General features: G+C 45.8%; 1 protein-coding gene across 1 annotated transcript in view; it reads left to right on the plus strand.

Annotated features, from left to right (window-relative positions):
* The window catches only part of LOC140429358 (ras GTPase-activating protein 1-like), a 374654-nt gene that overhangs the window by 97908 nt on the left and 249794 nt on the right, over positions 1–26952 (plus strand). Inside the window, exons 5-6 of the mRNA XM_072516226.1 lie at positions 7653–7770; positions 16746–16777. Of these exons, the coding sequence (XP_072372327.1) occupies positions 7653–7770; positions 16746–16777 (150 nt within the window). The remainder of the gene's footprint in view (positions 1–7652; positions 7771–16745; positions 16778–26952) is intronic.

A 26952-nucleotide genomic window follows, 5' to 3' on the forward strand; every position in this document is an offset into this window, starting at 1 on the left:
TCCTCCGGGTCCTCACCCGTGCTCAAGGATGCTGCAAAGATATCTGTTAAGGCCCCAGTTATTTCGTCCCTCGCTACCCTCAGTAACCTGGGATAGGTCCCATCCTGATCTGGGGACTTGTCCACCTTAATGCCTTTTAGAATACCCAAAACTTCCCCCTTCCTTATGCCGACTTGACCTAGAGTATTTAAACATCCATCCCTAGCCTCAACATCCGTCATGTCCCTCTCCTTGGTGAATACCGATGCAAGTACTCATTTAGAATCTCACCCATTTCCTCTGACTCCACGCATAAATTCCCTCTTTTGTCTTTGAGTGGGCCAATCCTTTCTCTAGTTACCCTCATGCTCCTTATATATGAATAAAAGGCTTTGGGATTTTCCTTAACCCTGTTAGCCAAAGATATTTCATGACCCCTTTTAGCCCTCTTTATTGCGCGTTTGAGATTTGTCCTACTTTCCCAATATTCCTCCAAAGCTTCATCAGTTTTAAGTCGCCTAGATCTTATGAATGCTTTCTTTTTCATCTTTGCTAGTCTCACAATTCCACCCGTCATCCATGGTTCCCTAATCTTGCCATTTCTATCCCTCATTTTCACAGGGTCATGTCTGTCCTGCACTCTAATCAATATTTCCTCAAAAGACTCCCACATTTCAAATGTGGATTTACCCTTAAACAGCTGCTCCCAATCCACATTCCCGAGCTCCTGCGAATTTTGTTATACTTGGCCTTTCCCCAATTTAGCACTCTTTCTTTAGGACCACTCTCACTATTCCCAAAGTAATCACCGACTGAAACTTCAACCACCTGGCCGGGATCATTCCCCAATACCAGATCCAGTATGGCCTCTTCCCAGTTGGACTATTTATATACTGCTCTAAAAAAACTCTCCTGGATGCTCCTTACAAATTCTGCTCCATCTACTCCTCCAACACTACATGAGTCCCATTCAATGTTGGGGAAGTTAAAATCTCTCATCACGACCACCCTATTGCTCCTACATTTTTCTATAATCTGTCTACATATTTGTACCTCTACTTCACGCTCGCTTTTGGGAGGCCTGTAGTAAAGTCCCAACAATGTTACTGCACCCTTCCTATTTCTTAGCTCTACCCATATTGCCTCAGTGCTCGAATCCTCCATCGTGCCCTCCTTAATCACAGCTGTGATATCATCTCTGACCAGTAATGCAACTCCTCCACCCCTTTTACCTCCCTCTCTATCCCTCCTGAAGGATCAATACCTGGGATATTTAGTTGCCAGTCTTGCCCTTCCCTCAACTAAGTCTCAGTAATACCAATAACATCATATTCCCAGGTACTAATCCAAGCCCTAAGTTCATCTGCCTTACCTGCTACACTTCTCGCATTGAAACAAATGCACCTCAGACCACCTGTCCCTTTGAGTTCATCATCTCTTCCCTGTCTACTCTTCCCCTTAGTCACATTGAGTTTATTATCTAGTACCTTACTGGCTTTAGTTGCTGCCTCTTTACTGACCTCTAACTTCCTAATCTGGTTCCCATCCCCCTGCCACATTAGTTTAAAACCTCCCCAACAGTGTTAGCAAAAGCACCCCCTTGGACATTGGTTCCAGTCCTGCCCAGGTGTAGACCATCCGATTTGTGATGGTCCCACGGTCCCCAGAACCGGTGCCAATGTCCCAAAACCTGAACCGCTCCCTCCTGCACCATCTCTCAAGCCACATATTCATTCTGACTATTCTTAAATTCTACTCTGACTTTCTCGTGGCACTGGTAGCAATCCTGAGATTACTACCTTTGAGGTCCTACTTTTTAACTTATCTCCTAACTCCCTAAATTCTGATTGTAGGATCTCATCCTGTTTTTGACCTATATAGTTGGTGCCTATATGCACCACGACAACCGGATGTTTACCCTCCCCCTTCAGTATGTCCTGCAGCCGATCTGAGACATCCCTGACCCGTGCACCCGGGAGGCAACATACCATTCGCGAGTCTCATTTTCGACCACAGAAACGCCTGTCTACTCCCCTTACGATTGAATTCCCTATGACTATAGCCCTTCCAGTCTTTTTCCCGCCCTTCTGTGCAGCAGAGCCAGCCACGGTGCCATGAGCCTGGCTACTACTGCCTTCCCCTGGTGAGTCATCTCCCCCAACAGTATTCAAAACGTTATACCTGTTTTGGAGGGAGATGACCGCAGGGGACACCTGCACTGCCTTCCTGCTCTTTCTCTGCCTTTTGGTCACCCATTCCCTGTCTCCCTCACCAATCCTAATCTGCGGTGTGACCAGCTCACTGAATGTGCTATCCACAACCTCCTCAGCATCGCGGATGCTCCAAAGTGAGTCCATCCGCAGCTCCAGAGCCGTCATGCGGTCTAACAGGAGCTGCAGGGGCATCGGCCGCGTCCCTGAACTCCCACATTGAGCACGAGGAGCATAACACGGGACTGGGATTTCCTGCCATTTTTACACTGTACCTTAACTGAATACAAATATAATATCAAATAATGAATAAGTGAAAGGATAAAGATTTTACTTGCCAATCACAATACATACCAACATATGAAGAGTCAAATTTCTCCCAGCTACTGCTAATTGGAGCACTTTCCTTACCAGCCAATCAGGTCACTGCTTTGCTGTGATGTCACTCTTCAAGGTAAGTTTTTAAAGATTTAAAGAGGCAAACTTACCTTCCTGACAGACTCCTGGCCACTGCTCTCGCCGTAAATCTGAAGGTCGCTTCTCCGGCAGCTGTGTCCCCGCCGCTCTCCTCGCGCTCTTTTACTCTGTGTCCCCGCCGCTCTCCTCGCGCTGTTTCACTGTGTCCCCGCCGCTCTCCTCGCGCTCTTTTATCCTGTGTCCCCGCCACTCTCCTCGCGCTCTTATATCCTGTGTCACCGCAGCTCTCCTCACGCTCTTTCACTGTGTCCCCGCCACTCTCCTCACACTCTTTCACTGTGTCCCTGCCACTCTCCTCGCGCTCTTTCACTGTGTCCCCGCCACTCTCCTCGCGCTCTTATATCCTGTGTCACCACAGCTCTCCTCACGCTCTTTCACTGTGTCCCCGCCACTCTCCTCACGCTCTTTTATCCTGTGTTAGGATTCAAACCAGTTCTGAATCAATGCATCTAGCTGTGATAAACAGAATTATGTGTGCTTGGGGTCCAAATTATAAATCTCTGTTTATCAGCACGAGTTGAGAAACTTGTTGAGTAAAGTTTTGACTGAAGCTACAATGGAAATTTGCTTTGATTTCACCAAAGGTTATTATTTTAATTTTTGGGATGTTGCCCTATTAGCTCATTTTCTTTATGTCTTGGACCACAACTGAAGACAGCTACTAACTCTTTTTTTTAATAAACATTTTATTGAGGTATTTACGGTTTTATAACAACAACAGAAGCAACAATGCACATACAAATATAAACATAGTGCAAAAGCCATCTTCCTCCCTCACAGGTCCCACCTTTTCTAACACCTTACTCTAAATTAAACTAAACCCCAGCCCCCCAGCCCTCCCCTTCTGCTGACGGTTAATTTTCCCCAAAGAAGTTGACAAACGGTTGCCACCTCTGGACGAACCCTAACATTGACTCTCTCAGGGCGAACTTGATTTTCTCCAGACAGAGAAAGCTAGCCATGTCAATTATCCAAGCCTCCGACTTCGGGGGCTCTGAGTCCCTCCAAGCTAATAATATCCGTCTCTGGGCTACCAGAGAGGCAAAGGTCAGAATATCTGCCTCTTTCTCCTCCTGGATTCCCGGGTCTTCTGACACTCTGAAAATCGCCACCTCTGGACTTGGTGCCACCCTTGTTTTCAACACCTTGGCATTGAACTCTGCAAACCCCTGCCAGAATCCCCTGAGCTTCGGGCATGCCCAGAACATATGGACATGGTTCGCTGCTCCTCCCGCACACCTTGCGCACCTATCTTCTACACCAAAGAACCTGCTCATCCCAGGCCACTGTCATGTGAGTCCGGTGAACGACCTTGAACTGTAGCAGGCTGAGCCTGGCACATGATGCGGACGCGTTGACTCTGCTCAACGCATCCGCCCAGAGACCGTCCTCTATCTTTCCTCCTAACTCCTCTTCCCATTTCTGTTTCAGCTCCTGGATCTGCGTTTCCTCTGACCCCATGAGTTCCTTATAAATGTCCGAAACCCTCCCTTCTCCCACCCACCTTCTGCAAACTACCCTGTCCTGTATCCCCCTTGGTGGTAGGAGCGGGAAGGTTGAGACCTGCCTGCGTAGCAAGTCCCGCGCCTGCAGGTACCTAAACTCGTTCCCTCCCGTCAATTCAAATTTCTCCTCCAACTCCCTCAGGCTGGGAAAGTCCCCTCTATAAACATATCTCCCATCCTCTCGATCCCTGCTCTCTGCCATCTCCGGAACCCTCCATCTAGCTTCCCCAGGGCAAACCAGTGATTATTACAGATTGGAGACCAGACCAATGCTCCCTCTGCTCCCATATGTCTCCTCCATTGCCCCCAGATTCTCAGGGCCGCTACCACCACGGGGCTGGTGGAGTACCGTGTTGGCGGGAATGGCAGGGGCACCGTTACCAATGCCCCCAAACTAGTGCCCTTGCATGATACCGCCTCTGCCCACTCCCACACCGATCCCCCACCACTCACTTCCTAATCATGGCTATATTCGGCGCCCAATAATAATTACTAAAGTTCGGCAGCGCCAGCCTGCCCTCCCCCCCGGCCACGCTCCAGCATCCCCTTTTTTACTTGTGGGGTCTTACCCACCCATACAAAGCCAGAGATCACCTTATTGACCCGTTTAAAGAAGGACCGTGGAATAAAGATGGGGAGACACTGAAACACAAACAGGAATCTTGGGAGGACCGTCATTTTCACTGTCTGTATCCTCCCAGCCAGTGATAGCACGTCCCACCGTCGGAAATCTTCCTTCATTTGGTCTACTAGTCGGGCCAGATTTAATTTATGTAGCCGTTCCCATTCCCACGCCACCTGGATGCCTAAGTACCGAAAGCTTCCCCCTATAAGTCTAAACGGCAGCTCCCCCAATCGCCTCTCCTGCCCCCTTGCCTGGATCGCGCACATCTCACTTTTCCTCATGTTCAATTTATCACCCGAAAACCGGCCAAATTCCCCCAGAAGCCTCATAATTTCTTCCATCCCTTCTAGTGGGTCCAAAACATATAGAAGCAGGTCGTCTGCGTATAGCGAGACTCTGTGTTCCAGCCCCCCCCTCGGACCAGCCCCTTCCAGCCCCTTGAGGCTTCAGCTACTAACACTTAATGGAAATGATTTGTGTATTATCCCCTGTAAACTTGTAAACCATTATAATTATGTCTGATGCCATATTCTGCTGTAGTTCACTTTGCATGTGCAGAATGTAGTGAGGCAAAAAATTAGAAACCCAACCTGGCTTTCTTTGACAGGGTAGAATAGGTTGCACTCTGATATCAATACTTTGTGTATATTTGTCCATTTCTTTCACTAGTGAAGACATTTCCAGTATGGATTAGATAATTTATACTTCTGGCAGAGGAGGGGTCTGCAAACTAACTCCTGTGGCTGATGCGATTCCTTTGGGGCAAGAGTGTGAATCTTTACTTAATGCATGGTATATGTTTGTTTCATAGAACATAGGACAATACAGCGCAGTACAGGCCCTTCGGCCCACGATGTTGCACCGAAACAAAAGCCATCTAACCTACACTATGCCATTATCATCCATATGTTTATCCAATAAACTTTTAAATGCCCTCAATGTTGGCGAGTTCACTACTGTAGCAGGTAGGGCATTCCACGGCCTCACTACTCTTTGCGTAAAGAACCTACCTCTGACCTCTGTCCTATATCTATTACCCCTCAGTTTAAAGTTATGTCCCCTCGTGCCAGCCATATCCATCCGCGGGAGAAGGCTCTCACTGTCCACCCTATCCAACCCCCTGATCATTTTGTATGCCTCTATTAAGTCTCCTCTTAACCTTCTCTCCAACGAAAACAACCTCAAGTCCATCAGCCTTTCCTCATAAGAGTTTCCCTCCATACCAGGCAACATCCTGGTAAATCTCCTCTGCACCCGCTCCAAAGCCTCCACGTCCTTCCTATAATGCGGTGACCAGAACTGTACGCAATACTCCAAATGCGGCCGTACCAGAGTTCTGTACAGCTGCAACATGACCTCCCGACTCCGGAACTCAATCCCTCTACCAATAAAGGCCAACACTCCATAGGCCTTCTTCACAACCCTATCAACCTGGGTGGCAACTTTCAGGGATCTATGTACATGGACACCTAGATCCCTCTGCTCATCCACACTTTCAAGAACTTTACCATTAGCCAAATATTCCGCATTCCTGTTATTCCTTCCAAAGTGAATCACCTCACACTTCTCTACATTAAACTCCATTTTCCACCTCTCAGCCCAGCTCTGCAGTTTATCTATATCCCTCTGTAACCTGCTACATCCTTCCACACTATCGACAACACCACCGACTTTAGTATCGTCTGCAAATTTACTCACCCACCCTTCTGCGCCTTCCTCTAGGTCATTGATAAAAATGACAAACAGCAAAGTCCCCAGAACAGATCCTTGTGGTACTCCACTTGTGACTGTACTCCATTCTGAACATTTCCCATCAACCACCACCCTCTGTCTTCTTTCAGCTAGCCAATTTCTGATCCACATCTCTAAATCACCCTCAATCCCCAGCCTCCGTATTTTTTGCAATAGCCTACCGTGGGGAACCTTATCAAACGCTTTGCTGAAATCCATATACACCACATCAACTGCTCTACCCTCGTCTACCTTTTCTTCCAGTTAAATTCTACTCAAGTTTTTAGATACACCCATCCTTTGGGATTCATTGATGAATAGGTTTAAGGAGTTGCTTGAGGATTATCAGCAGGAGAAGGATGAGGGAGGATCTTATTGAAACTTACAGGATATTGTGAGGCCTGGATAGAGTGGACGTGGAGAGGATATTTCCACTAGTAGGAAAATATAGTAGAAAAAACTAGAACCAAAGGGCACAACCTCAGACTGAAGGGACAATCCTTTAAAACAGAGATGAGGAATTTCTTCAGCCAGAGGGTGGTGAATCTGTGGAACTCTTTGCCGCAGAAGACTGTGGAGGCCAAAGCACTGAGTATCTTTAAGACCAAGGTAGATTGGTTCTTGATTAATAAGGGGATCAGGGGTTATGGGGAGAAGGCAGGAGAATGGGGATGAGAAAAATCTCAGCCATGATTGAATGACGGAGCAGACTCCATGGGCTGAGTGGCCTAATTCTGCTGCTATTTTTTATGGTCTAAGTCTTCAAAGCTGTAACATGATAAACAAGGAATCCCTGTATATCTAGTGGATCATAATGACCTTTCAGGAAACTACCTGTTCGTAGGTGCAATAAATTGTGTTTTGTTTCCTAGTCTGAATCCATACTTTTCTGAACAAAATGTTTATGTGAAATCTCAGATGGTTGTGCTACCTCCAATTACCTGGGAAGGTTGCAGAGGAACCTTGACTCGTAAAAGCAGGCCTCGTCCATGTCAAATTAATTTGGTTATTTTGCAAGAGGTTTTGTTTATTTAGATTCTAGAGTATGGACAATTTAATCTCAATTTGAAAATGCTTTTAGTGTTTCATTGCTGCAGTTTCAACATAGGTATTGTGTTTATGCAGTTTTCTGAAGGGGGATATGTTTATTGTTCACAACGAACTGGAGGATGGATGGATGTGGGTAACCAATCTACGAACTGATGAGCAAGGTCTCATCGTCGAGGATCTAGTCGAGGAAGTGGTGAGTAACTGATACATCATCATTTTAAAGATTTCAATGCCTTATTTATTCATACAAGATGTATGCCAAGAATGCTTACCTGAAAATGTTAGATATTTTCTTCATCTAATATAAAAATTGGGAATCTTGAGAAGGACTATGAGGGCTATTATGTACAGTTAATTTTTCATAATTATTTAACCTTTTCTTAACTTTGGAATAATTCAGAAGTGTTGAATTCTAGAAATATTTGCTTTGCCTTTTAGAAATATTATTAAAGATTGCAAGAAATTTGATGAGAATTTTTCATTATATACACAGATAAGATGTATAAAGAATTCTGATAACTTTTATTTGCATTAAGTTACTTAATGAGTTATTTACTTTATACGATTAATGATGGGACTTGACATTTTCTTTCTATTTTTGTGCATTTCTGCTTGTTGTAGATCAGGAAATCTTGTCCATCATCCATTATCATTCAAACCCTTGTTTGGTGTCTTTCTTTCTTGTACTTAATAGGAAAGTAGCCAAATTCACTCCATATGAGTTGAAAAAAAGTCATTCTTCTACATGGCAATAAAAGTGTCAATCGTCCAGACCCTTTAAAATTTCAATAGCTGAAATGAAAATCACATGAAACCTTTTAACCTAGTTTAAATAAAAATTGTGCAATTGACAGGGTTAGCATGGTGACACAGTGCTGCCTCACAGGGATCCGGGTTCAATTCCAGCCTTGGATGGCTGTCTGTGTGGAGCTTGTATATCCGTGGATTTCCTCGGAGTGGTCCGGTTTTCCCCCATAGTCCAAAGATGTGCAGGTTAGGTTATGGGGATAGGGTGGCGTAGACATGAGTCGGGTGCTCTTTTGGAGGGTCGGTGCAGACTCGATGGGCCAAATGGTCTCCTTCTGCACTGTAGAGATTCTATGATTCTATGACCCAGTATTTCTCAGTTTTTGGGATACACTCTGGTCACCTGAGAAATGCATTTATAATGTAGAACATAGGTGTATTCTTGGGTGGATTTATAATGTAGGACTCTCATTCCAAACCTGCATCAATTCAGAAATGATTAATATAGTGCCAGGCATATTTGTATCTGTCTGAGTTATCAGACTGGCTGGTTTACCAATATTTTAAAGCAGTAACAAATATAGAGTAGTTTGCAATAGTCAATGAAATTATAAGACAAATCAGCTAGTTGAGCTTTTCTCATGTTTGTGAACTTTTCAAGTAATAGATAAGACACCTTTGTAATTTAGCACTCAGAACCCAATTAGTTGAAACTGCATGCAGAACTGTAAATGTGTTCTTGGCTTGGATTTCACATCTTTTCTCCATGTTCATTGCAGGTCAGTCAGATATTTTTGTTAGTTTCTTGACTGTGACCGTAAATGGCAAGGCCAGAATTTGTTGCCTAACTCTAATCTTCCTTGATGACTCATTACAGTCCAGCTGGTATAGGTAAACCCACAGTGCTATTTGTAAGGAAGCTCCAGATTGTTTGACTCTGTGACAATGAAGGAATGCAGATATAGCTCCAAATCAAATATCTCCAAACCGGGCGGCACGGTAGCACAGTGGTTAGCACTGTTCCTTCACAACGCCAGGGTCCCAGGTTTGATTCCCGGCTTGGGTCACTCGCTGTCTGTGCGGAGTCTGCACGTTCTCCCTGTCCCTGCGTGGGTTTCCACCGGGTGCTCCGGTTTCCACCCTCAAGTACCGAAAGACTTGTTAAGGAATTTGGACATTCTGAATTCTCCCTCCGTGTACCCGAACAGGCGCCGCAATGTGTCGTCGAGGGGCTTTTCACAGTAACTTCATTGCAGTGTTAATGTAAGTCACTTGTGCCAATAAAAGATTATTATTATTAAAATCAAGATGTTGTGTGGCTTGGTTAGAAACTGGTGATGTTCCCATGTGTCTGCTTCCATTGTCCATCCAAGTGGTAGAGGTCGCAGATTTGGAAAGTGCTGACGAAGGATCCTGGGCTTGTTGCTGCAGCACATTGTGAAGATGGTACGCACTGCCGCCACTATGCATCAGTATTGGAGGGAGCTTAGGGAAGGTTTAGGGAGGACGGGGTGCCAATCAAAATGGCTGCTTTGTCCTGGATGATGCCCTTGCTCCCCCCCCCCCCCCCCACCCATGTCAATGCCCTCCTGACCCTGCCCACCCTCAGCTCTCACAATGCAAGGAACAGAAACCCCAAATCTCTGCTTGACAGACTGCTGTAGTGCTCTGTAAATTATGACAACAATGAGCCTGTACAAATTCATAAACTGAAATACAACAAATTGTTGTTAGCATGATGCTAGAGATGGTCAGTTTTGCGATCTCTGGGTACTTTTGGTGACGTCATGTAAGTGGCTCCCGGCTAGATCCTCCTTTTTGATCCCTTTTGTCAAGTTTTTCGGGGTTTTGATGACAAATGTCTGTTGTGGGTTGAAAACTGTTCCTTGATGGAGTAAAGAGAGTGGAATGCTAACAGTCCAAGGTTTTGCTCTTTCACATTGGAGATGGGGCTGGGCCATCTTAGGTGGATCTGGGAATTTGGGTAGGAACGTTAAATCACAATACTGATGGCTGACTCGAGGGGAAAGGGGTTGAAAGACTCCTGACAAGGTTGATCACTTGGAATGTGCAAGGCTTGGGGGATGCTGGTGAAGGGGTTAAGGATTTTATCCCATTTAAAAGATTTGTGGGGCGATGTGGTGTTACTGTAAAAGAATTGTCTGTGGGAGTGGGACCAGATGAGATTGCAGAAGGCTTGGGTGAGCCAGATTTTTCATTCTGAGTTCGATTGTAGGTCAAAGAGGATGCACCAACAATTACTGTTGGTTAGCAAAAGGGTTTGTTTCCAGGTGAGGACAGAGATGGCCGGTCAGGGTGGTCACTATGTGATGGTTACAGGTACACTGGAGGGGAAAGCAGTGGTGTTAGTGAACGTGTATGGGATGATGTTAAGTTCATGGAACGGCTGTTAGCTGACACTCAGGAGTTGGATACGCACCAGCTGATTTTAGGGGCCAAGGTCGGTGTCTCTTTCAGGATGGCTAAGGTATTGGCTACATTTATGGAGGAGAAGGGAGGTGTGGCTTCTTGCACGGAGTTTTTCGGGTTTTTCCGCTGGTGCGCTAGGTATATTCAAGGATTGGCTTCTTTGTTATGGCTAAGACTTTTCTCCCTTGGGTAAAAAGTGTGGCGTTTTCGGCACTGGTCATTTCGGACCATGCTTCGCATTGGGTGGATTTGAAGCTGGAGGTGGGTTGGGCACACCATACGGGGTGAAGGTTGGATGTGGGTCTGCTGGTTGACTTCTGGTTTTGTTACCTCTGCTACGATTTCTTGGGTCATAAGGGACTATGTGGCATGGAATGAGAACCGGCAAGTTGCCCTCCACATTGTGAGAGGTGATATAGGCAGTGATTAGGAGGAGGTCATCTCGTACAAGGCTCAAATTGATAGGGAGACAAGGCAGGAGTGCTGGGAGTTGGTGGATGAAATTTTGGTTGTGGATAGTTGTATGCGAGTCACTTCATGCCAGATTTTTGGGCATGCAGGGAGAAGCTGCAAATGCAGTTTGACCTGTTGTCCACGGTGCGTCAGCTGCGGTGGGTAAAGAGGTTGGTGTACGAGTATGAGAAGAAGGCTTGCTGCCTTTTTGCCCATCGTTTAAGAAGTTTGTGGATCAGTTGCTCCCATTGTATTGGTGATTTTAATGATTCATTGGCACGAGGTTCCCTTCCGGAGACGTTGAGGCAGTCTTCTGACCCTACGAAGTCTGGGTTGTACGGGCCGTCTTCTAGCTAAGTTTTTAGCGTTAAGGTTGGAGCCGTGTCTCCCAGAGGTTGTGGGGGAGGATCAGGCTTTGTGAAAGGCAGGAAGTGAGTCAATTACTCAACGTGGTTCTTGCACCAGCGGTAAGGCCAGAGCCACAGTAATTGTGTCTTTTGAAGCAGAACCTGGCGCTGTGAAGCAACAGTGCTAACCACTGTGCTACCGTGCCGCCAAAGCTTATAAATTGGTAGGGGGGGGGGCTAGTCTTTGGAAATTGTGAAAAGAGTTGGTGTCAGGACCATAGAATTTATGAATCATAGAATTTACAGTGCAGAAGGTGGCCATTCAGCCCATCGAGTCTGCACCAGCTCTTGGAAAGAGCACCCTACTTAAGCCCACACCTCAACCCTATCTCCTTAACTCAGTAACCCCACCTCACCTTTTTGGACACTAAGGGCAATTTATCATGGCCAATCCACCTAAACTGCACATCTTTGGATTGTGGGAGGAAACCCACGCAGACACGGGGAGAATGTGCAGACTCCGCACGGACAGTGACCCAAGCCGGGAATCAAAAATGGGACCCTGGAGCTGCGAAGCAACTGTGCTAACCACTGTGCTACTGTGCTGCCCATACAGATGAACCGGAATCCTGGAGTAACTAGCTGCTGGCAACAATTTTCGGGAAAGCTGTGATGCCGATGGAAGGCAAACCGGGTATCATAAAAGACACCACAATTGATCAGAGAGAGGAATGACTGACACCAAAAATGGCATTAAATTCAACATGCAAAAACAACAAGTAGAAAGAAGATATTGCTTGCTGCCCAGCTCTCTCACAATCAGTCCTGCTGCTATTGGCTCCTGCTTTCCGGTTCCCCGAGATACAATGTCCATACTTTCCTTGCCTTCTTTGCACCTCCTGACTGATGCTCTGCTCACCTCTCTGCTCTCACCAGAGTGGCCGGGCCTTGACCCTTGACGACTGTGTGCTCCTGGCTGGCTGCTGCTGCTGGCCATCTGGCCTGGTGGGCTCTGTTCATTTTGGTTGGTTGCCCAGTCGCTCTTCTCGGCTCTGGCCTGAAGGTTGAGAACTGCCATGCTGTTTCCCTTGACGGCCATTGGCCAGAGTCTCCTCACCTTGCTGAAAGCTTTGCAGACTCTCACCCTGATGTTAGTTCTGCGACCTCACTTTTGCCTCAGGCTGCCCGCCAGACTGAATGCCAGAAGCCTGGTTGCTGCTATGCATCTTTACTCAATGAAAGTTCAGAGACTTCACCCCAATTCAGGAGATCATTGTCTGAACTGCTTAAGACTCCACCACCTCTCAACTGTTTTCCCACTCTAAAGGGGAGTCCATCAATCAGAGCCTCATCAGCAAATTTTGAGCTACCAAGGCTCTGGTGTTCCCACCACAACAGTCACCTCTCCGTATGGTCCCCCCGTCCCCCCCAGGTGGTGAGTCACCTTCTTGAACCGCTGCAGTCTGTGTGTGTAGTATATCCACAGTGCTGTTAAGAAAGGAGTTCCAGGATTTTGACCCAGTGACCATGTAGGAACAGCGATGAAGTTCCAAGTTAGGTTAATGGCTGGGATTCTCTGGCCCCCATCGTGGTGGGACCCACCGCGGGAGATTCAGCAACCTAGCCAAAAGTTTTGGTGGACCAGCCAATCTTAGCGGCGGATCCAGAAAAGTCCACCTAATGTGTGGCTTGGAGGAGAACGCAGGTGGAGGTGTTCTCATGCATTGTCATTTCCAGTGCCTATGCCGATGCTGGGTTGCCGTGCAATTTCATTCCTTTTGACATTGTAGCAGTTTGATACAACTGTGTGGCTTACAAAGCTGTTTTAGCGGGCACTTAAGAGTCAACTAGATTGCAGTCATATGTAGGCCAGACCAGATAAGGATGGCAGATTTCCTTCCCTAAAGGATATTAGTGAATCAGCTGGGTTTTTACAATTAACAATGGTTTTGTGGTAATCATTAGATTAGCTTTTAATTCCAGATTTATTAATTGAATTGCCATGGTGGGATTTGAACTATTAGCTTGGGCCTTTGGATTACTAGGCGAGTGACATTGCTGGTAGGCCACCGCTTACACAGTATAAACTGTCAGATTGTCAGGTAAACTCAGCAGATTCATTGAAGTATTTTAGGAAAAGAAATGTGCCGCCCTAACTTGGTTTGACCCAGTGGCTCCAGTTGCACACCAAGTAGTTGACTCCAAATTGGCTTTAGAATGTCGGAGTAAATCACTTGTGTATCAAATCACTAACTGAACCTCCTGACCTTGCAACCTTACACCTTGGCCAGACATCGCCTTCACATCAACCTGCAATATAGAGTCGAGTACCATTACAGCATTGAAGTCCAGGAAGAGACTATGTATTCTACCATTGGCAGACAAATAGTTAAATGTTATTAATGAATACTAACATTAAACGTAAGCACAGTGTGACATGCTCGACTGCAAATGTTACAACTAGTGTGACCACCAAATAAAGCATTGAGTTCCATGCTATTTATATTGGAAATTAGAATGAATCACCTAGGGTTGGTTTCATACCCTCTAAAATGACATTAGGACAAAGTCTAATTAGGTGCAAGAGGGTAGCCAGGGAAAGGGTTGGCCCACTGAAGGATAGGCAAGGGAATCTATGTGTGGAGCCAGAGGAAATGGGCGAGGTACTAAATGAATACTTTGCATCAGTATTCACCAAAGAGAAGGAATTGGTAGATGTTGAGTCTGGAGAAGGGGGTGTAGATAGCCTGGGTCACATTGTGATCCAAAAAGACGAGGTAGAAAATATTAAGGTAGATAAGTCCCCAGGGCCGGATGGGATCTACCCCAGAATACTGAAGGAGGCTGGAGAGGAAATTGCTGAGGCCTTGACAGAAATCTTTGGATCCTCGCTGTCTTCAGGGGATGTCCCGGAGGACTGGAGAATAGCCAATGTTGTTCCTCTGTTTAAGAAGGGTGGCAGGGATAATCCCGGGAACTACAGGCCGGTGAGCCTTACTTCAGTGGTAGGGAAATTACTGGAGAGAATTCTTCGAGACAGGATCTACTCCCATTTGGAAGCAAACGGACGTATTAGTGAGAGGCAGCACGGTTTTGTGAAGGGGAGGTCGTGTCTCACTAACTTGATAGAGTTTTTCGAGGAGGTCACTAAGATGATTGATGCAGGTAGGGCAGTAGATGTTGTCTATATGGACTTCAGTAAGGCCTTTGACAAGGTCCCTCATGGTAGACTAGTACAAAAGGTGAAGTCACACGGGATCAGGGGTGAACTGGCAAGGTGGATACAGAACTGGCTAGGCCATAGAAGGCAGAGGGTAGCAATGGAGGGATGCTTTTCTAATTGGAGGGCTGTGACCAGTGGTGTTCCACAGGGATCAGTGCTGGGACCTTTGCTCTTTGTAGTATATATAAATGATTTGGAGGAAAATGTAACTGGTCTGATTAGTAAGTTTGCAGACGACACAAAGGTTGGTGGAATTGCGGATAGCGATGAGGACTGTCTGAGGATACAGCAGGATTTAGATTGTCTGGAGACTTGGGCGGAGAGATGGCAGATGGAGTTTAACCTGGACAAATGTGAGGTAATGCATTTTGGAAGGGCTAATGCAGGTAGGGAATATACAGTGAATGGTAGAACCCTCAAGAGTATTGAAAGTCAAAGAGATCTAGGAGTACAGGTCCACAGATCACTGAAAGGGGCTACACAGGTGGAGAAGGTAGTCAAGAAGGCATACGGCATGCTTGCCTTCATTGGCCGGGGCATTGAGTATAAGAATTGGCAAGTCATGTTGCAGCTGTATAGAACCTTAGTTAGGCCACACTTGGAGTATAGTGTTCAATTCTGGTCGCCACACTACCAGAAGGATGTGGAGGCTTTAGAGAGGGTGCAGAAGAGATTTACCAGAATGTTGCCTGGTATGGAGGGCATAAGCTATGAGGAGCGATTGAATAAACTCGGTTTGTTCTCACTGGAACGAAGGAGGTTGAGGGGCGACCTGATAGAGGTATACAAAATTATGAGGGGCATAGACAGAGTGGATAGTCAGAGGCTTTTCCCCAGGGTAGAGGGGTCAATTACTAGGGGGCATAGGTTTAAGGTGAGAGGGGCAAAGTTTAGAGTAGATGTACGAGGCAAGTTTTTTACGCAGAGGGTAGTGGGTGCCTGGAACTCACTACCGGAGGAGGTAGTGGAGGCAGGGACGATAGGGACATTTAAGGGGCATCTTGACAAATATATGAATAGGATGGGAATAGAAGGATACGGACCCAGGAAGTGTAGAAGATTGTAGTTTAGTCGGGCAGTATGGTCGGCACGGGCTTGGAGGGCCGAAGGGCCTGTTCCTGTGCTGTACATTTCTTTGTTCTTTGTTCTTTAAATTTGTCCCACATATAAGTGCCACCGTGACTTTGCGACTCCTGATCCAGCATAACTGGTGAAAGTCCTCATTTAAGGGGTAGTTGCTGAATATATGTCTGCGACCACCATCTGTGAGGTCAGAGCTTCTTTTTCATGATCTGCCATTGGAGACTTGGCATCAAAGTCCTCATAGCTTGTCCCGATTGATATCCTACTTTTGGACACTACAGAATACCATCTCATGCCTGTATTCAGGAGATATTTTCTCTAAAGGTGAGCTTCAGGATGTTCAGAGGCCAATGAATAATGGGTCTTATACTAAAGGTAAAGTTGCCAGAAGTCCCAGATGATCATAGGCTGCTTTTCCCTTTTGAGGGGAAGAGCTGACTGGTGGTGATTTAACCTGAGGATCACCACACCTCAGGTGAGGGGCAAGGTTGAAAAGGGCCTTCATGAATAACATCAGCTGGTACGGGAATTGAACCCACACTGCTGGCCTTGCATCACAAACCAGCTGTCTAGCCAAGTGAGCTATACGGTACTCCCACCGGTCTTATATTAGAAATCTGATTCTTGCTATTCTTAATGAGGGCTAACTATCAATCATTCCGGAATCATCTTTCCCTCTTTTATTATGAAACAGCCTCTGATTAGGCTAGAATATGACCAGTTCAGTCAGGCCCACAAAATTGGAATGATACCGTAAACAAATTTGTCCTGTGACCCTCAGACTGCTGCAAATTTATGAAGAAATATTCAAGATATGTTGTGTTTTTTCCACAGGTACAAATTCATACATTTTGTTTGAATATCTAATCTTGATTGTGTTTGCAGGATCGTGAAGAAGATCCACATGAAGGAAAAATGTAAGATTTTGATTTTTTTTTTCTTCTTTAATTTAATTGCAGTTCTGTTTCAGTACAGGAACAGCAGGAGGAAAGTGAAGATACTCCAATGGTGCAAATTGCTTCATTTAAAACACAACTCTGAAAATTATTTTGAGGAGACATTTAATAACTCACAGCAAAGATTTATCTCAGTGAGAAAGCCTTTTGAGAAGGATGCATCAGCCATGGGTAAACAGGGAGCTAAGGATAATAGCAATTTGAAAGAATACTGTACAAATCTGCAACAATTAGTGGAAGATCAGTAGCCAGATTTTAAGAACCATCAAAGACTGACTTAATAATAAGTAAAGAGGGAGAAAATAGAATTTGAGAGAAAGCTAGTTAGTAATATCAATAACAAGTAGTAAGAGTTTCTATAAGTATTTAAGGAGAATAGAGTAACATAAGTAGGCATTGGTCCCTTAGAGGGTGACTGAGAGGGGAGGGTTACACCATCACTCGGGTGGTGCCTGACTTCACAGAGATGGGGTGTCTTTTGTTCAGCATAGAAATTAAACCCCACTCCCATAGAGGAGGCAGTGGTGTAGTGGTATTGTTGCTGAACTAGTAATGCAGAGACCCAGGATAATGATCTGGGCACCCTTGTATGCCCTCTGAAATGGTCTAGCAAGCCACTCTGTTGCATTCAGTTGCTACAAAAATACGAAAAAGAAATGAACCCGGATGGACCACCCGGCATCAACTCAGGCACCGGAAACTACAACGGCAAACCCAGCTCTGTGGACCTTGTAAAGTCTTACTTACTAACATCTGGGGGCTTGTGCCAAAGTTGGGAGAGCTGTCTGTTCGACTAGTCAAGCAACAGACTAACATAGTCATACGCTGAAATATAGGGAGGTGGTGGCATAGTGGTATTGTCTAGTAATGCAAAGATCCAGACTAATGCTCTTAGGTCCTGGGTACAAATCCCACCGGGGCAGATGGTGAAATTTAAATTGAATTTTTTTAAAATTTGGAATTAAAAGTCTAATGATGATCATGAAACCATTGCTGATTGTCGTAAAAACCCATCAGGTTCACTAATGTCCTTCAGGGAAGGAAATCTTGTCGTTCCTACCCGGTCTGGCCTATATGTGTCTCCGGACCCACACAGCAATGCGGTTGACTCTTAACTGCCCCCCACTGAAATTGCCGAGTAAGCCACTCAGTTCATGGGCGATTATGAACTGGCCCAGCCAACGACGGCCATATCCCAAGAACAAATAAAAAAAAGCTCACAATCATACCGTACAAAGTCCCAGACACCACTATCACCATTCCTGGGTATGCCCTGTCTCACCGACAAGACAGAGCCACCACAGTCGTTTACAATTGGGAGGGAGTTGCTCTGGAAGTCCTCAACATCGACTCTGGACCCCATGAAGGTCAAACATGGACAAGGAAACCTGCTGATTACTACGTACTGTCCACCATCAGCTGTGAATCAGTGCTTCTCCATGTTGAACACCATTTGGAGGAAGCACTGAGGATGGCAAGAGTGCAGAATATACTCTGAGTGGGAGACTTTAATGTCGATCACCAAGAGTGGCTCAGTAGTACCACTACAGACTGAGCTGGCCGAGTCCGAAAGGCCATAGCTGCTAGACTGGAGCAGTGGTGAGGGAACCAACAAGAGGGAAAAACATATTGAGCTCATCTTCACCAACCTGTCTGCTGCAGGTGCATCTGTCCATGACAGTATCGGTAGAAGTGACCAAATTGGTATTACATTTTGGAGGCTGGATCCCCCATGGAGCGCAGGCCACAAGCAGCAGCCTGTGGGGAGGCATTTCTAGGAAAGGTGGGGGGGGGGGACACACGCATGCATCGGGGGAAGGTGGGGGTGAGGGGAGCGTTTCTGGGGAAGGTGGGGGTGGGGGAGCATTTCTCGGGAAGTTGGGGGGAGCATTTCTGGGGAAGGTGGGGGTGCATTTCTGAGGAAGGTGGGGGGAGCATTTCTGGGGAAGGTGGGGGTGGAGGGAGCATTTTTGGGGAAGGTAGGACCTGCACAAGTGGGACGGTCTACATCTGAACCAGAGCGGGGCTAGCATCCGGCGGATTTGCTAGTGCTGTTGGGAGGAGTTTAAATTAATTCATCAGGGGGAGGGTCTCATACCGTTAGCCGAATAGGGACCCAGCATAATAAGTAAAGCTATCAAGTCAGAGGAAATACAGCTGTATTAAATTTCAAAGGAGTAAGGCAAGGTTGGAAGGCCTCCACTTTAATGCCAGGAGTATTACAGGCAAAACGGATGTGTTAAGGGACACCTGGAATTGTCATATAGAAGCCATCACGGAGATGTGGTAATGGAGGGGCAGGATTGGCAGCTCAACAACGCGGGATATAGAATCTTTAGGCTAGACAGAGGGAGGGGTTAAAAGACGAGGAGGCATTGCATTATTAGTTAAGGAGTCAGTTACTACAGTAAGGAGAAATGAAATCTTGGAGGGGGCATCAAAATGAAGCTTTGTGGGTAGAGCTTAGGAATAAAAAAGGGACAGCCGCATTGTTGGGTTTTTATTATTGACCCCCAGATAGTCAGCGGGAAATTGAGGTGCACATATGTGATCAATTCGCGGAGGTGTGTAAAAATAATAACAATAGGGTAATTGTATTGAGGTGATCTCAACTTTCCCAAATTAATTGGGATAATCAGACCATTAAGGGCTTTATGTAGAGGGTCCAACAAGGGACGGTGCAGAACTGGACCTAATTTTGGGGAATGAAGCCGGACAGGTGGTTGAGGTGGTGATGGGGAAGCATTTTAGTGATAGCACCACAAGATGGTACAAGCTTGTTATGGACAAAGAAATAGACAAGTTGCAAAAAAAGGTTTTGGATCGGGGGGAGCGGATTTTAGTAAAATAAGGCAGGATCTGGCTAAACTACTTCTGCGGAAATCTACAGAAGAACAGTAGAGGGCGTTCAAAAGGGGAATGGGGACAGTACAGGCCCACCATGTTTCCTCTAGAGTGACAGGAAGGAGTAACAAGCCCAGAGAACCATGGATGACCAGAGATATTCGGGATACGATGAGAAGGAAAAGAGAGGCTTTCAGCAAGTACAAGGGGAGCAGCAAGGTAGCAGTGGTTAGCACTGTTCCTTCACAGCGCCAGTGACCTGGGTTCGATTCCCGGCTTGGGTAACTGTCTGTGCAGAGTCTGCAAGTTCTCCCAGCGTCTGTGTGGGTTTCTTCCAGGTGCTCCGGTTTCCTCCCACAAGTCCCGAAAGATGTGCTTGTTAGGTGAATTGGACATTCTGAATTCTTCCTCAGTATACCCGAACAGGTGCCGGAGTGTGGCGACTAGGGGATTTTCACAGTAACTTAATTGCAGTGTTAATGTAAGCCTACTTGTGACACTAATAAAGATTATTATAAAAATCAGCGGAGACATTCGTGGAGTACAGAAAGTGCCGGATGGATCTTAAGATATCAGTTCGGAAAGCAAAGAGAGGTTATGAGAAAGATCTGGCTGGTAAAAGTGGAGAAAATTCCAAGATATTCTAAAAGTATATCAATGGGAAGAGGACAATCAGGGAAAGAGTAGAGTCCCCGTGGTGTTGATGGTGGGGTATTCAGTGATGGTAATGTTGTTGAACCTTAAGGGGAGGGGAGATGGTTAGATTCTCTTTTGTTGGAGATGGTCGTTGTCGGAAGCTTGTGTGGCACAAATGTTAGTTGCCAATTATCTGCTTAAGCCTGGACATTGTCTGGGTCTTACTGTTGTTTTAGGGTACGGGAGAATGAGAGTATAGAGGTCAGGAGCACAGATTTGATGTCGCAGGAGGGGGCCAGTGTTCAGGTAGGTGGTTTGAAGTGTGTCTACTTCAATGCCAGGAGTATACGAAATAAGGTAGGGGAACTGGCAGCATGGGTTGGTACCTGGGACTTCGATGTTGTGGCCATTTCGGAGACATGGATAGAGCAGGGACAGGAATGGATGTTGCAGGTTCCGGGGTTTAGGTGTTTTAGTAAGCTCCAAGAAGGAGGCAAAAGAGGGGGAGGTGTGGCGCTGCTAGTCAAGAGCAGTATTACGGTGGCGGAGAGGATGCTAGATGGGGACTCATCTTCCGAGGTAGTATGGGCTAAGGTTAGAAACAGGAAAGGAGAGGTCACCCTGTTGGGAGTTTTCTATAGGCCTCCAAATAGTTCTAGGGATGTAGAGGAAAGGGTGGCGAGGATGATCCTGGATAAGAGCGAAAGTAACAGGGTAGTTATTATGGGAGACTTTAACTTTCCAAATATTGACTGGAAAATATATAGTTCGAGTACATTAGATGGGTCGTTTTTTGTACAGTGTGTGCAGGAGGGTTTCCTGACACAATATGTTGACAGGCCAACAAGAGGCGAGGCCACGTTGGATTTGGTTTTGGGTAATGAACCAGGCCAGGTGTTGGATTTGGAGGTAGGAGAGCACTTTGGGGACAGTGACCACAATTCGGTGACGTTTACGTTAGTGATGGAAAGGGATAAGTATACACCGCAGGGCAAGAGTTATAGCTGGGGGGAAGGGCAATTATGATGCCATTAGATGTGACTTGGGGGGGGATAGGTTGGAGAAGTAGGCTGCAAGTGTTGGGCACACTGGATAAGTGGAGCTTGTTCAAGGATCAGCTACTGCGTGTTCTTGATAAGTATGTACCGGTCAGGCAGGGAGGAAGGCGTAGAGCGAGGGAACCGTGGTTTACCAAAGAAATGGAATCTCTTGTTAAGAGGAAGAAGGAGGCCTATGTGAAGATGAGGTGTGAAGTTTCAGTTGGGGCGATGGATAGTTACAAGGTAGCGAGGAAGGATCTAAAGAGAGAGCTAAGACGAGCAAGGAGGGGACATGAGAAGTATTTGGCAGGTAGGATCAAGGAGAACCCAAAAGCTTTTCTATAGGTATGTCAGGAATAAGCGAATGACTAGGGCAAGAGTAGGACCAGTCAAGGACAGGGATGGGAAGTTGTGTGTGGAGTCTGAAGAGATAGGCGAGATACTAAATGAATATTTTTCGTCAGTATTCACTCAGGAAAAAGCTAATGTTGTGGAGGAGAATGCTGAGACCCAGGCTATTAGAATAGATGGCATCGAGGTACGTAGGGAAGAGGTGTTGGCAATTCTGGACAGGCTGATAATAGATAAGTCCCCGGGGCCTGATGGGATTTATCCTAGGATTCTCTGGGAGGCCAGGGAAGAGATTGCTGGAACTTTGGCTTTGATTTTTATGTCGTCATTGGCTACAGGAATAGTGCCAGAGGACTGGAGGATAGCAAATGTGGTCCCTTTGTTCAAAAGGGGGAGCAGAGACAACCCCGGCAACTCTAGACCGGTGAGCCTCACGTCTGTAGTGGGTAAAGTCTTGGAGGGGATTATAAGAGACAAGATTTATAATCATCTAGATAGGAATAATATGATCAGAGATAGTCAGCATGGCTTTGTGAAGGGTAGGTCATGCCTCACAAACCTTATTGAGTTCTTTGAGAAGGTGACTGAACAGGTAGACGAGGGTAGAGCAGTTGATGTGGTGTATATGGATTTCAGTAAAGCGTTTGATAAGGTTCCCCACGGTAGGCTATTGCAGAAAATACGGAGGCTGGGGATTGAGGGTGATTTAGAGATGTGGATCAGAAATTGGCTAGCTGAAAGAAGACAGAGGGTGGTGGTTGATGGGAAATGTTCAGAATGGAGTTCAGTTACAAGTGGCATACCACAAGGATCTGTTCTGGGGCCGTTGCTGTTTGTCATTTTTATCAATGACCTAGAGGAAGGCGCAGAAGGGTGGGTGAGTAAATTTGCAGACGACACTAAAGTCGGTGGTGTTGTCGACAGTGTGGAAGGATGTAGCAGGTTACAGAGGGACATAGATAAGCTGCAGAGCTGGGCTGAGAGGTGGCAAATGGAGTTTAATGTAGAAAAGTGTGAGGTGATTCACTTTGGAAGGAATAACAGGAATGCGGAATATTTGGCTAATGGTAAAGTTCTTGGAAGTGTGGATGAGCAGAGGGATCTAGGTGTCCATGTACATAGATCCCTGAAAGTTGCCACCCAGGTTGATAGGGTTGTGAAGAAGGCCTATGGAGTGTTGGCCTTTATTGGTAGAGGGATTGAGTTCCGGAGTCAGGAGGTCATGTTGCAGCTGTACAGAACTCTGGTACGGCCGCATTTGGAGTATTGCGTACAGTTCTGGTCACCGCATTATAGGAAGGACGTGGAGGCTTTGGAGTGGGTGCAGAGGAGATTTACCAGGATGTTGCCTGGTATGGAGGGAAAATCTTATGAGGAAAGGCTGATGGACTTGAGGTTGTTTTCGTTGGAGAGAAGAAGGTTAAGAGGAGACTTAATAGAGGCATACAAAATGATCAGGGGGTTAGATAGGGTGGACAGTGAGAGCCTTCTCCCGCGGATGGAAATGGCTGGCACGAGGAGACATAGCTTTAAACTGAGGGGTAATAGATATAGGAAAGAGGTCAGAGGTAGATTCTTTACGCAAAGAGTGGTGAGGCCGTGGAATGCCCTACCTGCAGCAGTAGTGAACTCACCAACATTGAGGGCATTTAAAATTTTATTGGATAAGCATATGGATGATAATGGCATAGTGTAGGTTAGATGGCTTTTGTTTCGGTGCAACATCGTGGGCCGAAGGGCCTGTCCTGCGCTGTATCGTTCTATGTTCTACTGTTTAGGTATGCCTGGTGCTGTACTCCTAATGGAATTAGGTTGGACCCCTAACTTGATGGTAATTGCACAGTGGAAGATATGCTAGGCCTTGAGGTTATAGCTCATGGTTAAATACAGTCTTGCTGTTGGTGGCCCACAGTGCTTCTTGGATGTCTAATTTTGAGCTGCTGTATCTGTTCTGAATCCATCCCACGCAGCATGATGGAGCGTCTCCTCAGCATGAAGGTGGGCCTTGGTCTTTAAAAGAGTTGTACGGTAATCACTTACCAATAATGCCGTAGACAGATTTATCCATGACAAGTTGATCGATGAGGGCTTGATCAAGTAGACTTTTCCCCCTTGTTACAATCCCAGCTTTTTTCAATATTGGACAAGTCAGGTCCCAGAGTGAAGCCTGGCTTGATGGGTCCAAAAAACCTTTAGGAATCGTGGAGGAAAGTTATTGAACAAATTCACAGGAACGTCGAATAGAATTAAAATATTTATTGAAACAGGAAAAGTGAACTATATTACACCAGACAAAAAAGTTGGCAACATCTCCACACAAACTCAAGAAGACAGCAGTAAATTGAAGAGGTGTAGGTTAGGTTGATCTTAGATTAGGATAAATGGTCGGCACAACACCATGGGCCGAAGGGCCTGTACTGTGCTGCACTGTTCTATGTAAGACAATTCAAATTCTCATTATTCCTTTATCCAGCAATATCCTGACAGATACATAAATCAGTGAAGTGTGTTACCACTAACTTGACACAAAGGCTCTCACTTGGCACTAGCACAGTTGCAAATGGTTTGTTTCTGGCAAATTTCTGAGCATTCACTTGATGTTTCTCATCCCAAGATACGCAAAAAATGCTGTCTAAGCTCAGCTGTTTCTTCAACAGAGCAAACATGTGTTCCCTAAGCTCAATCTTCCAGAGTTGCACCGCCACAAAACTGATCACTTTGCTGAGTCCCACAAATGATTATTGAGTTAAACATTGTCCCACCAGCTTTGCAGTTTTTTCTTCTTGGAGAGTTTATAATCCCTGTCTTCGCTCCCTTGGCATAACAGAACCAGGAATAGCGATGGAGAAGACTGGGTCATTGACTGTACGCTATGATTCGGTAAAGATGACCATGTTAGTCTGTTGGTTTAGTCTGCGAGGCATTTCTTTGGCAAAAGTTCTCAGATGCTAATGAGGATAACTTTGCAAGGTCGACTGGGTAGGTGTGCCTTTATCGTTTCTGATGCCATCAGTGCTGTGTGCCTTTCCAGTTTTGCTATTCAAATTTTCTGTAGCTGATACAAATAAGTGGCTTGCTAGGCCATTTCAAAGGGCATTTAAAAGTCAACCACATTGCTATGGGTCTGGATTCGCACGCAGGCCAGATTGTGCAAGGACGGCCGATTTCTTTCCCTGCAGGAAGAGTGAACCAGATGGTTACTTATAATAATCTAGTTGTTTCATCAGCATCTTTCTTAGTTTAAAAAACAATTAAGTAATTTAGTTTCCTCCCGCTGTAGTGGTGGGATTTGAACTGAACTTCAGGCCACTGGATTGTTAGCCCTGTTTCAGCAAGAACAAATACCACTTCCCCATGAATAGTGATTTCAGCAGTCAGAGGTGGAGCTTCTGTAGCAGTTGCTTGCCTCTTTGCAATCACATTGTGGTAGACATGAAGCTCTCAATATTCAAGCTATGCTAACAGGGAAGCACTTCCTCAATCATAGTAGTAAACACTTATAGACCTGCTGGCTTTTTCTCATCCAAGATATATAAGCATCAGGTAGTAGTACACATAGATACCAACGACATAGGCAGGAAGAGCGACGAGGTCCTGCAGAAGGAGTTCAGGAAGTTAGGCAATAAGCTAAAAAGCTGGACCTCTAGGGTTGTAATCTCAGCATTATTCCCTGTGCCACCTGCCAGTGAGGCTAGAAATAGGAGGATAGTGCAGCTAAACACGGTGGCTAAACCAGTGGTGTAGGATGGAGGGTTTCAGATTTTTGGACCTTTGGGATCTCTTCCGGGGCAGGTGGGACCTGTACAAGAAGGACGGGTTGCATCTAAACTCAAGTGGCACCAATATCCTGGCTGGGAGGTTTGTTAGTGTCACTCGGGAGGATTTAAACTAGTATGGCAGTGGGGTGGGAACCAGAGCGTTAGCTTAGAAGGTGCCATAACTGAAGGGGAAATAGAGAACAAAAATAAGAGAACAACATGACCCTCAGGCAGAGCAAAAAAGATGTCAAGTGTGAGAAGGGAGGCGATCAATGCAGGACTGAGTGTATTGTACCTTAATGCGCGCAGTATACGGAACAAGGTAAATGAGCTTGTTGCGCACATTAAAATTGGCCGGTACGATGTGAGTATCACAAAGATGTGATCTAAATATACAAAGATATGTGTCCTATCGAAAGAACACGAAGATGGGCAAAGGGGGCGAGGTTGCATTGTTAGTGAGGAATGAAGTTAAATCGATAGCAAGGAGCGATATAGGATCAGAAGGCACAGAATCTCTGTGGGTAGAGTTGAGGAATCGCAAAGTTAAAAGACCCTGATGGGAATTATGTACAGGCCCCCTAGCAATAGTCAGGATGTTTGGCAGAAACTAAATCAGGAGATAGAGAAAGCATGTAAAAAAGGCAATGTCACAATAATTATGGGGGACTTCAATATGCAGGTGGACTGGGAAAATCAGGATGGTAGTGGATCCCAAGAAATGGAATTTGTGGAATGGTTAAGAGATGTTTTTTTGGAGCAGCTTGTGGTAGGGAACATGCAATTCTGGATTTGGTGATGTGTATTGAGACAGACTTGATTAAGGATCTTAAGGTGAAGGAACCCTTGGGAGCAGTGACCACAATATGATAGAATTTACCCTGCAGTTTGAGAGGGAGGTGCTGGAATCAGATGTAACGGTATTACAATTAAATAAGGGTAACTACAAAGACATGAGGGAGGAGCTGGCCAGAGTTGATTGGAAAAGGAGCCTAGCAGGGAAGACAGTGGAGCAGCAATGGCAGGGGTTATTCGGGAGGCACAGCAGAAATTCATCCCAAGGAGGAGGAAACATGCTAAGGGGAGGACAAGGCATCCATGGTTCACGAGGGAAGTAAAGGACAGCATAAAAGCAAAAGAAAAAGCATACAAAGTGGCGTGAATTAGTGGGAAGCCAGAGGATTGGGAAGCCTTTAAAAGTGAACAGAGGACAACCAAAAAAGCAATAAGGGGAGAGAAGATGAAATATGAGTGCAAGCTAGATAGTAATATAACAGAAAATAGGAAGAGTTTTTTTCAATACATAAAAGGTAAGAGAGAGGCAAAAATAGATATTGGACCACTGGAAAACATTGCTGGAGAAGTAATAATAGGAAATAAAGAAATGGCAGACGAACTGAACAGTTACTTTGCATCAGTCTTCATAGTGGAAGACACCAGTGGGATGCCAGAGCTCCAGGAGAATCAGGGGACAGAGGTGAGTGTAGTGGCCATCACTAAGGAGAAG

The sequence above is a fragment of the Scyliorhinus torazame genome, chromosome 9 (genome assembly GCF_047496885.1).
Source record: "Scyliorhinus torazame isolate Kashiwa2021f chromosome 9, sScyTor2.1, whole genome shotgun sequence".
Lineage (NCBI taxonomy): Eukaryota > Metazoa > Chordata > Chondrichthyes > Carcharhiniformes > Scyliorhinidae > Scyliorhinus > Scyliorhinus torazame.